At 47.5% G+C, this 12,298-nt stretch overlaps 1 protein-coding gene across 2 annotated transcripts in view; it reads left to right on the top strand.

Moving 5' to 3' along the window:
• Window positions 1-1,469: 1,469 nt before the first annotated feature.
• The window catches only part of MAMDC2 (MAM domain containing 2), a 127,212-nt gene continuing 116,383 nt past the window's right edge, over window positions 1,470-12,298 (top strand). The window contains exons 1-2 of one of the 2 annotated variants that reach the window (XM_006765283.2): window positions 1,470-2,210; window positions 2,569-2,682. In XM_006765283.2, the coding sequence (XP_006765346.1) occupies window positions 2,177-2,210; window positions 2,569-2,682 (148 nt within the window). In that variant the 5' untranslated portion in view covers window positions 1,470-2,176. The remainder of the gene's footprint in view (window positions 2,211-2,568; window positions 2,683-12,298) is intronic. The other variant, XM_015565010.1, reaches the window with a different exon arrangement.

The following is a 12,298-nucleotide window of genomic DNA, read 5'->3' as shown; positions in this document are numbered from 1 at the left end:
CTTTTTTTTTTCTTATTAGAGAGAAAACCATTGAGTTTTCTTATTCTGGAGGTGACATCTGAGTAAAGACCTGAAGGCAGTATAGGCGTGGGCCACATGGCTCTCCTGGGAAGAGCATTTCAGAGGGAACAGACAGTGCAAAATTCTGAGAGGTCAGCTAGACATGCTTGAGCTCTGACCAAGAGGCCCATGTGGCTGGAGTGGACTAAGCAGGGCAGATGAGGTCAGAGATATAAGGGGGTGGGGACAGGTCTTGTAGGATCTGGCAGGTCATTGTGAAGCGTGTGGATTTTGCTAAAAGATTAGAAGCTATTAGGAGTCTTGAGCCATGGAGTGACATGGCCCAATTTATGCATGAAAAGGATCCCCTGACTCCGCATTAGGGATGGAGGGGAGGTGGGCAAGGCAGAAAAGTGGGTAGACTGCTGTTGGATGGATGCTACTGCTTTTAGATCGCTTTTAGATCAGGGCAGTCACAGGGGGCACGGAGCATTCAGCACCAGCTGAATTCTGAACCCTGAACTGACAGGATTTGGTAAAGTCTTGGGGAGAAGAGTTAAGGATAACTCTCAGTGGTGTTTTGTTTTTGCGTGTTTTTGTTGTTGTTGTTTGTCTTGAGCAACTGAAGAAAAAAGGCTCCTTGAACTAAGAAGAGTAAGATGCAGAGACAGGCAGGTTGTGAAGGAATGGGAGGTGTTCATGTTGGGCCCCGTTAAGCGTGCAAATGAACATGTTGAAGTGGCAGTGGGAAGAGTCTGGGGTTGGCTGGCAGTCTGGGCTGCAAGTATAGAGTTAGGAGTCATTGGGCTATAGTTGGTGTTTCAAACTATAAGACTGGATGAAATCACCGAGGAAGTGAGTAGAAATAGAAACAGGAGAGGGTCAGGGGTCAGAGAGATAACAAGGAACAGCCACGGAGCCTGAGAAGGAGCTGCCGGTGAAGGACAAGGAAAACCAGGAGAGTCTGGAAACCAGGTGATGCATGCGAGCAGGGCTTTGAGGGGTGAACAGGAGCCTGTAAGGCCAGTGGTCCTGCAAGCGTGGTTGCAGACGAGCAGCATCAGTATCCGCATCTGGAAATTTGTTAGGAATGTGCAGCACCTCCGGCCCACCCTCAATCTACTGGGTCACCAACTCTGATGGTGGGGCCCGCCAGGGGATTCTGATGCACCCTCAAGTGTGAGAACCACTACCCTAGGCACAAAAGTGCCTGCACAACATTAGAATGAGGCTTGAGAAGGGGAAAAACAAACAAACAAGCTTTTTTTTACTGGAAGAGAACAATTTTAAAGACCCACTTAGTGCTCAAAGCAACTGTGCAGCAGATGGGTGCCTGCCAGTAAACCCTCTCCCAGGAAGCCCCTGTGCCCACGTCCCAACTTAGAAACCTTCTGTTAATTCATCATGGCTCTCTGGAGAGGAGGAATGCCCCATTCACCGGACAGAGGGAATGCAGAGCACCAGGCATGCCAGACATTCCACGGCTAAAAACGGGGGCCGGGGGTGGTATTTCACGGTTAGCGTTCCTGGGCCACGAATGCTGAAACCCGTGAGATGTGAAGCTATTCCACCCTCCAGTTTCCAAAATTTCCTCTAGATTTTCCCAGGAGGATCCCGCCGTCTCCCATTCTGGGGAGAAGTAGTTAAAATTAAGGCCAGCCCTGCAGGACTGCCATGCCAGATGCTGAGAGGCTGTCCCCAGAAATAAGCTGGCTCCCACCGCGGCTGGGCGGGGCGGCGCGCCTCCTGGAAGGCCGGCCCCAGGGCAAGGGATCTGGTCCCAAACTTTGAAATCTTGCGCGGAGGCACTGCATCCCGACCTCTCCTTTCCCAGCCACTCCTGGCGAGCCTTTCAAAAAAAAAAAAAAGTGTGCAGTTGTCTCCTCCCCGCCCAGCCCTATCCTCGCCCAGGACCAGCTGTGCGGCGGGGACGCGGTCAGACCCGCGGCTGCAGCAGACCAAGCTGCGCTCTCCATTTAGGCACCTTCAGCTTTCCGCCCGGCGCTGGGAGCACTTTGCAAAGTTGAGCAGCTCTTAAGCGCACGCTTGGCCTCTCGACTTCTCCCGCCCCGGTCCCAGGCGCCCCCGCCCCCCACGCTCCCTTCTACTGGGAGCAGCTCGTCCCAGCGGCTGGCAGCTTACACCACTTTCGGGTCCTCCGCCCCGAAGCGCGACCATGCTATTAAGGGGCATCCTGCTGGCAGTGCAAGGTAAGGCCTGGACCCGGTGTGTGCGTGTTTGGGGGAGCGGGTGCAGGGGGGCGGTGCAGGGGACGCTCTCGTGACCCGCTCCCTCTCCTGCTGCTCCAGTGGCCGGGCTCGCTGCCCTGGGCTGAGCCATCCAAGGGCGCCTCCTGATACTTCTCCGCAGCGGCTCTCTCGCTCCCCAAGCCAAGCCTGGGGTGGTGATCCTGCGCGCAATGGAAGCGCCGGTGTGGGAGAACTGTAGTGCATCCCCTCACCTGCCCCCTCCTGCACGCCTTCCCCTCACTTCCACCAGGTAGTTTCCCAAGGGTGCCCAGAGTTGGTGCCAAGGCTCCCCGAACTGAAACTCGCTTTATGCCCGCAGCCCTGCAGCTTGTCCGTGCCTTGGACCTGCCCGCTGGGTCCTGCGCCTTCGAAGAGAACACCTGTGGCTTTGACTCCGTGCTTGCGTTCCGGCCGTGGATTTTAAATGAGGAAGGTAAGGAGATTCGGTGCACCGGGGCCCGAGGTGAACTTGCCCTGCTGGTTGGCTCTTTCACGTGGGAAATGCTATCTTGGGGTTAAATCCCCTTGGAAGGAAAAGTGTGCGTCATGGATCCTCCTTCCAAACCTCAGCTGTGCTGCCTAGATGGCCAAGGAAGAGATGGGGGAGGAGTGGGGTGTCCTTTGTTTACCTGGCCTGGGGTAGAAGCTCTGAGGTTTTGCCCCTCCCCCCAGCACTCCATAATGGAAGGGAGAAAGGGGGCATGGCTGATGACTGTCCCCCACCGCCGGTCATCCTCTCTGTCCTCTGTGGACACCTTTGCGAGTGGTGGAAGGCAGACGGGGCCTTCTCTTCCCACCCTGCAGAAGGGGTTCCATAATTCTGTGATGAGACTTCTGTGTTTGGCTGCATGATATCATCACCATATTCCTGTTGTATTTATAATCCAGCACTTGGCAAAAGAGGAAACCAAGTCCATGACCTTGTGCCTGAGGCCACTCAGCTGGTGGGTGTTGGTCGTGGTCTCACCACTACATACCACTTGGGTTCTAGTGACAGAGTTTAAATGTGGGGTCTTCAGAGGTATCTTCTTACCCTTCATTTAGTAAAAATAAGTAGTTCTCTGGTGCCCAAAGCGGGCACCGGGGAGTCCCTTCTCATTTCCTCTCTGGCTCACTGTGTCACCCCCTTTAGAGGATTGATGCCCCAGGCCACTAGGGCAAGAGCTTGCTTTAACACACACTGCAGCATAAAGGAGGCCAGTTTACTGCCTTCCCCTTTCCAAATGCCTCAGGCCTCCCATCACCCAACCTGGAGAAGGGTGGAGCCCAGAAGCTCTGGTTAGGACATAGGAACTGTCAATCACAGTTTATTCTGCCCCAGGCTTCTATTTGGGGCTTTGCATTAGCTTCTCTGACACTCACAGGTGGGTGATGTTAAGCCCCATTTTCACAGAAGGGAATCTCATTCTTCGAATATTTAAATGGTTGGTCCAGTCACATGGCACTGGCCAGCTCTGACCTGTCTAATGAGGGGGGGAACTCACTCAGTAGAGCCACTTGCATGACCCTAAGAGTGAAACCCTTAAATATTGTGCCCTAGGCACTTCTCTAGTCCTGGCCCTGAGAAAAGGAAATGAACATCACCCGTTCATCCAGGAGCCTCAGTCCCTGAGCGCCGCCCCCCTCCCCCCCCCAGTTCTCTGGCAGGATGGTGGCCCCCTCACAGCAGGCTGCTGCCTGGGTCAGTGGCATGCCACAGCCTGCCCAACTCCACTGCCTCCCATGCCCACAGGAAGTGCTCTCCGCTGAGCTGGCACCTCTGCACAGTGGCAGTTAAATCGAGCAAACAGGAAGATGCTTATAGGAAAAGGTGATTAAGGTTTAATAGTATAATGAAGGTACTGTTGCTTTCCCGTTTCCTTTCTTTCTAACTTCTAGCGGCCACTGTTTTCTGGCTCAGTCCTAGGACTTCTGGTTTGGCTGGGGAAGTGAATTCATTCGCCTTCGAGCGCTCCAGGTGGGCAGGTTAGGCTTCCGTCGTTACATATGGGGTTTTTCAAAGACCAGAACTTGGACATTAACAGTCCACTCCAGATAGGCAAAGAGTTCATTGTGTGCTGGCTGCTGTGGCTGCCTGCTGAGAAGCCATCGCTAAGAATTTCTGTTATAAACCCATTTCTAGATTGGTAACTTAAAGATAATAAAATCTCCCTGGGCTGAAATTTGGCAAGCTGTTCACAAGTTTCTCTGCAAATTTCCTTCATCTGGTTGCAAAAACCCTTTGAAACTGATGCCATCTGCGCATTTGTATCCACCAAAGAAAAGTTGTAGGTTTCAGAGACTTTCGCCCGCAGTGTTTGGCACACAAATGGCATATCTATATGTCCTTAGTCCATAGATTAATTTACAATGGAAAGAACAATGCTAAAGGCCAGTGAAGGGAGAAATTGGAATTTCATCACAGGAGATTCAAATCTGGGGTGATTGTCTTAAAATATCTTCCCAGCTGCCCAAAATTATATTGGAGGTCCAACCCTTTAGTTTATTTCAAGTATTAGTTCTCCACACATCTCCGGTTACAATTCCGATGTCTCTAGTTCATGGCCATTTTGAAATATGCTTGTTCTCCACTGGACACAGGATGGGCGAGTTGGGCAGGGCAGTGTGCTGGCTTGTGTTGTGTACCACCATGGGGGCCCCCCCAGGGACAGGGTGTGACACCAGTCTTGGGGACCAGCCCCTGCAGTCTAGCCTCTTCTACTTTCTACTTTTGCCAATGGTGCCTTGGTGGGTGTTTGTTTTTGTTTTTAAATTTTCCTCTATGTTTTTTTGTAGAATTTTTTTTATCTTCCCTAACTTGTTAAGGCAAGTGAGATTATGTCAAACTCAAATTTGAACTGGTTTCTATGTTTTAGTTTTGAATTAAATCCAGGAAAGAAGAGATCTATTTTATCCTATAAAAATCTTTATTCATTCACTCCTTTACATAGTGGTCCTCAGCTGAAATCCAAACCATTGGTTCCATTTCCACATGTCAGCCGTTCACCGGAGGATTCTTAGGGAACAGAAAGTTGACCTTTCATCCAAAGAGTCACAATTCAAATTAGTCATCAGGTGGATGTTGGCTTCGCTCTGAGTTTTGGATATTTTGGCTTAGTATCTTTACCTAACACCCTCAGAGGAACTGAGGGGGGGTGGGGTGGTAAAATCCAAATCCAGGCACTGCTTTTTAATTGGAAGTTTCAAAAACAAAGCCTTAGGGAAAGCATTTTTTTTCTATAGCAGTGGGGGTCAGGAGTCGAGAAATTGCCTAATCCAGGAAGAGCAAGTGCTGATATCCAGGCAGCTAGAGGTTTGGTATAACAAGGGGTGGGGGTAGGGGTGTGACCATGGCAGAGGTGCCCAAATCCCTTTGTGAGCACATGCGTGCATCTCTTTCTGACACCTCCTTTCTTCACCAAAACCCCTTCCTTCTATCTTGAGGATACTTCCAGTCACTTGGCCATCTGAGTTTCAGTTCTGCACGCAGTCATGTGCCAGTTATTATAAATAGTGATAATCCGCCTGATATTTCTTGAAGCCCAACTAGAGCCAAAAGTCTGCAAGGGACCCAGGGGCCTTCCTGGAACAGGAGGAGCAGTCCTCCCTTCCTGTGGATTACAGCTCTTTTCCTGACCCTGGGGGGCCCACTCTGCTTCTCACCCTAAAATCAAGGGTTCACAAGGTAGTTCCTGCCCCCTGGGCCTGCTTGAACCTGCATCTCCCCTGCTTATGGGTCTCCTGGTGCCCTCTAAGCAGAAACATACCCCACGTTGTGTTGAGAACGAGAGCAGCCCACATTCAGTGTGTCCCTTGGATGTTTCTCAGAGAGATGGTCAATGCAATAGTATCACCCGGCATTCCCCGGGCCGCCCTGGCTATGCTGCTGTCAGGTTGAGTGTGGCTGTTGTGCACTGTGCCTGAGCATGGCATTGGATCTGCTCTGGCTCTGCAAGGGCTCCTAGATCCTAGTGGTGGCCTTGGAGGTCATCCAATGCAATGTACTTATTTTACAGAGGAGTACGCTGGGCCCAGACAGGCTCCCAGTCATGGTCACGGCCCAGGCAATGGCAACCTCTCATGTCCTCTGTTCACCAGTTCTTCCCTTAGTATCACTGCCTCATCCCAGTCTCCACTGGGTCCTGGGCCCTGGAGCTTTGTGTTAATTATAGCAGTTTGGAAACTCTTCATAAGAGATATAGTTACAGCTCATACATATGATAGAACACAGGTTCCAAAGATGTGGGCCTACCAGAGTCACGCAACACTACACTCTTGGTCATACAGTGCATTTATTCACTCTTCCGGATGTGTGGGGTATCCCACCTGTCGGCAATCTTCAGCATATAGAAAAGGGTCTGGCATGTAGTAGATGCTCAGTAAAGATTTATTGAGTGAATTAATTTGCTGAATGAGTAAATGAAGTATTGGATGAGTAAAAGGTCCTTATGCATGTTCATTTGTGCTCTTGGTTCATTCTGTACCTTCAAAGGTAATTCCTTATCATGAAAAACAATGTAAGCCTAGTGGTTAGTATAACCTCTAAGCTAGACAGCTTGAATCCAGGCTCTGCCCCTTCATGCTGTATGGCCTTGAACAAGTTACATATCCTTTCTGTGTCAGTTTCCTCAGCTGTAAAATGGAGATAATAAAAGTGCCTATCTCGTAAGATTGTTGTGAAGATTGAATACATTAAAATATGTAACACAGAGTGAGCACTTTAAACATGTAACCTGTTATTGTTCTTACTCTCACTATTACTAGATTTGTATTTTATCAATCATGATTTCTTCTAATCCAAACAGCTTTCCAACACAGCTTCTGAGAAGCTACGGAGAGACTCATTTTCTTTTGATTATAGTTTTGCCATTTGCTCTTCATTCCAACCAGAGGAAGAACATTCCTTTTCTTATTATTTGCCTCTATTTTTAGCGCCCACAAGCCTCTCAGGCCATCTAACTTTTGTATGTCTGAGTGAGGTATGGAGATAAAGTATTAGAACCAAGTTCACTGGTTGATAGTCTCTCCAAATGACTTATTAGTAACACCTTTTCTCCGTAAATTCTTGGTTTGGGTCAGGAGTCCTTTGCATCCTGCCCCATCACTCTTCCACCCTAGGCTGCTCCTCCCTACGTATCCATCCACAGAGCTGGTGCCTCAGCATCAATCATGCTCCGTGGTTGATGGTGCTGGTGCCTTCTATGATATGTCTCGTCATGCTCATCTCTCATCTCCTGAGTTCTTTGGCAGGTCCCTAACCCTTGGCCTCCCTGTCAGTCAGTCTAGGGCAGTGGTCGGCAAACTGTGGTGCTCGAGCCACATGCGGCTCTTTGGCCCCTTGACTGTGGCTCTTCCACAAAATATCACGTGCGGGCGCACATGTACAGTACGATTGAAACTTCGTGGCCCATGCGCAGAAGTCGGTATTTTGTGGAAGAGCCACACTCAAGGGGCCAAAGAGCCGCATGTGGCTCGCGAGCTGCACTTTGCTGACCACTGGTCCAGGGTCTTGAGTTCTCTTGCCTGAACCCTCCACTTGGGATTTAAACTGCCTGCACTGGTCAAACTCCCTCTTATCAGGGCCAACACCCAGCCTGGGTTCCTCACTGCTTGAGTTAGAGTTGCTCAATGGGAAGCCACCAGCTCCTGGTCTGATCCCCAACAAGGTGCCTGGGCATTTTTAGGAGGTTCCCTTTCTCAGAATTGCAGAAGTCAGCTGTGATCACAATGTATGGGGAGGAAAATATAATTTCTTGTCATAGGACTTTCTGTCTTCATTGCCATTTTCAGTCTCTTAGCCTGCAGGTGGCATGTTTTGTGAGTCGCCTCTTGGGCTACAGTACCCTTAAAAGGTCTCAGAATATCTTTGGTAGGTCACCCAGCAGTGGTCCCACTTTTCTTACAAACAATATTTGATTTTTAAGAATTTGAGTGAAATCCAGTTTTGTTCAGAAGGGATGGGTGTCTCAAAAAGTAGTGCCAGCAGGTGGCGGATCATGTTTTGGGCATCTTGGCCGGTCACCCCTGATTTTCATATCTGCCAGTTTTCCCACTGCAGGTAGGAGGTAGCGCTTAACACAGGAAAACATATTACAGGTGATAAATGAGAAGGTTATTTAAGGGCAAGAAACTTTCACAGTACATCAGAAATGTCTATTATATCCATTAGGCCATACCTAAGTAAACAAAGCATAATGTCCTACTTAATGTCAGCAAAGCATTCCCGACCAAAACTAAAAATCTATAAATAAATTCTTATACCTATGCATTAGGCTAGTGGTACTTAACTTTGACTGGAAATTAAAAACACCTAAATAGTTTTTTTTAAAAGAGTCATATCCAGGCCCTCCACCAAGAGATTCTGATTTATTTGGCTCAAAGTGGGGCCAGACTTGGCATTGTTCACAAAAAAAGCAAACACAATAAATAAACCTCTTAGGTTTTTCCAATATACAGCCAGGGTTGAGGACAGTGCCTTAGAATGACGGCCAACTCCCCACCCTTCCAGAAGCAAGAAAGAAGCAATGCCCTCTTGTCAAGGGATTGTTAAAAAATGCCTTGATAATTATCAGTTACCCTCAGGGTAAAGTGCAAAATGCCTAGGTTGGCACTCAAGACGCTTCATGATTTGCCCCAAATTACATTTCTGCTCTGCCCTCTCATTAATTCCTAATGTGCGATTCACTCAACACACCCTTGTCTTTAAGGCCTCCTTGCTCTAGTTGCATTGTTTTCAGCACCTGTATTATTCTGCCCCATCTTAGCCTATTTAAATCCTATTCATACTTTAAGATCCAGCTCTTTGTTGAAGCATTCCCTGAGTTGCCCAAGTCAATGAACCTCTCCCTTCCCTTACTTCTCTGCCTTCCCTTGTCTCTCTTCATTCCACTTTCCACCTTGTAAACCTTATTGGTGTCTCCTATCAGAGTCCCCACCCCTTTACCTCATCAGAGTGTTGCATCTTTCAGAATAGGAACCACATCCTCCCACCGCACCTGACAAACAATATGTGGTATCAGCAAACACTTTGGATTTAATCAATGTCTAAAGCTCTTGAAAAGCCTTGACATTTTTTCTCTGTAGTGAAAGAGGTTGTGTTTCATAATCCTTCCTACCATAGGACTTCAAAGACTTTGGAGGCTAATGTTGTAATTTCTGGATATAATGCTGAAGCAGTATTTCAGCTTGTCTCGCTAATATGTGGTCTGTCATACCATGGACAAATAGCCCGTGGGTTATTTAGCTGTGAGGCTTGCCTGAGTCCCTTGATCCTCTGCCATCACAAACAGTCACAAAGCAACCTCGAGAGCAACACTGCTTGATCTGAAAAGGCATTTTTGGCAAAAGACTATTACACTTTGAACTAGCTTTTGAGAGCTGTTAGTTTCCAAGAGCTCGAATGTGAGGCTTCAGTGGTACCCACCTTGATGGGTAAAAGCCAGTAGAGATATTTGTCTGCTACTAAGAGAGTCTCTTGCACACTGATGTGACGGATGCAGAGACCAATGGATTGGGTTTGTGATTGAGTGAGGTCTGCCAGAATATATACTTTCTCTACTTTGTGAAAAAAGTTATTTGTGTTTTGGGGTATTCTGAGGCTAAGAATAAGATGATAAAGCAAAGCAAGTAGTACCATGTCATAACTTCACAGTATCCATAATGAATCACATCCTTTACAGAAAAAGCTCCTACTATTCAGTCTATCAACAAGCATTTGAGCGCTGGCTATCCATCAGGCACTAGATTAGTAGTTGAAGTAAATAGAAAACAGGAAGTACAGAGGTGGTCATGGTCCCTGTCTTTGGTGGCAGCAGAAGACCAATAGGAGGAAACACAAATCTGTAATTATGGTGGGAGCACATGGAACTGTATGCTACTCAAAGATCTTCACAGCAAACAGCATCAGTTGGCTGTTCCAGCAGAAAAAGGAGTTTATGGGAAGGGCGCCCGTTAGCTTTCCGAATCAATAGGAAGTCTAGAGAGATATACATTAATAAAGAAATAATAAAGAAATGCAAAGTGTAGGCAAGATCCTACTGGAGGAGCCATTTGTGTGACTTTGCCGCTGGACATTTGTCACTGAACTGCTGGACCTCCTGTTCATGATCCTGCAGACAATGAGTAGTATGTGACCTGCTATCCAGACCAGCAGCTGTGAGGAGGGTCGATGTGAGGGGGATGAGATTGGCACTGGGAGGCTAGTTAGGGGACTACCCAGTGAGAGATGATGAGGACTTAAAACAGGACAGATGAAATAGGAGGGGTGAAAGGGAGGGAGTAAATAAAACACCAAAAGGAAACTAAATTGACAGGATTTAGTGACTGATTAGGTGGGAGCAATGAGTCAGTGAGTGGAGAGTGACTCTTGAATTTTTAATTTGAGTACCCGTTTGTTGCATGGTGCCAAAAGTTGAGAAAATGTCAAATTTCTGTTATAGGAATAGTTCATAATGAGAAGTGTGAAGTGAAACCTAATGAGATAGTTACACAATAGCTTCCTACACAGCCAGAGTCTGTGATCCATCGGTAGCCTTTCATGGTACCTGCCACATACCTTTATTATCATTTGTTAGGGTAGAAGATGTGTCCAGTTCTGAGTTGCCTGGGAAACATCCAGGTGGAGGTGTCCAGCAGTCCTTTGATATAAGAATCTGAAGGTCAAATACAGTCGGGGCGGGACTATGGCTGCAGGAATCTTCAGCATAAAGATAGTGGTTGAAATTTTGAGCAGAGATAAGATCACCCAAGATGAATGTATAAAGTGATAATAGCAGGAGGTTGAGGGCAGAGCCTTAAACTCATGTTTAAGGATTAGGCAGAGGATGGGAATGGTGAAATGAGAGAAACAGAAGGAACCAGACTTGTATGGGGAGAATTAGGGAAGTGCAGGGCCACTGCCCGAAAGCATTAGGAGTTTCAGAAGTAGGACGTGATCCATAGGATGCAGAGCAACAGAGAGATGGACACAGTGAGCCTTGTTGGTTGGAAATGAATGAGTGATGAGGGCAAATGTAGACAGTTGGCAAGGAATTCCCAGCAAAGAAGTTTGGATGTTCTCCCTTAGAGAGAGGTTCAACCATATCTACAAAGAAACATGAGAAGAAGGATTTTTGGTTTTTGTTTTGCTTTGCTTTAAAAAAAAATTAAATTCTTTATTGTTGAAAGTATTTCATACTAGTATGTATCCTTTTCCCCCCATTGACCTCTCCCCACCCACTCCCACTCCCCAGCACATACCCTCGTCCTCCTACTGTCTGTGTCCATTGGTCATGCTTTGGTTGATCTCTTACCACCCTCCCCCCTTGTGTTGCTTTTTAAGAAGGGGAGACTTGAGCTTGTTTATGAAGTGAGGAGAAGGGACCTGTAAAGAAAGAAGACTTAGTAGAGAAGGGGGCTTCCTCACTCACTCTGTCTTAGACCCAATTTCCACACTGACAATTCAGAAACCCCTAGAATATGCAAATTTCTTCGGCCCACATAACCCAAGAGGTCTGTCCAAAATGGTTCAATAAAACTTGAGTGTCATACAGGTGGCCAAGAGACATATGAAAAAAATGCTCAAAGTCACTGGCCATCAGAGAGATGCAAATTAAAATGACAATGAGATATCACTTCACACCTGTCAGAATGGCTACTATCAACAAATGACAAGTGCTGGCGAGGATGTGGAGAAAAGAGAACCCTAGTACACTGCTGGTGAGAATGCAGCCTGGTGCAGCCATTATGGAAAACAGTATGGAATGTCCTTAAAAAATTAAATATGCTGCCCTGACCAGTTTGGCTCAGTGGATAGAGCGTCAGCCTGCAGACTGAGGGGTCCCAGGTTCGATTCCGGTCGGGGGCATGTGCCTTGGTTGCGGCCACATCCCCAGTGGGGAGTGTGCAGGAGGCAGCTGATCGATGTTTCTCTCTCATCGATGTTTCTGGCTCCCTGTCCCTCTCCTTTCCTCTCTGTGAAAAATCAATAAAATATATTTAAAAAAAAATTAAATACGGTCCTGCCATTTGACCCAGTGATTACATTTCTAGGAATATATCCTAAGAAACCCGAAAAACCAATCAGAAAGAAT

This window comes from Myotis davidii, unplaced genomic scaffold, assembly GCF_000327345.1.
Source record: "Myotis davidii unplaced genomic scaffold, ASM32734v1 scaffold616, whole genome shotgun sequence".
NCBI classification, from domain to species: Eukaryota; Metazoa; Chordata; class Mammalia; order Chiroptera; family Vespertilionidae; genus Myotis; species Myotis davidii.
This window is presented reverse-complemented; position numbering and strand designations above follow the sequence as displayed.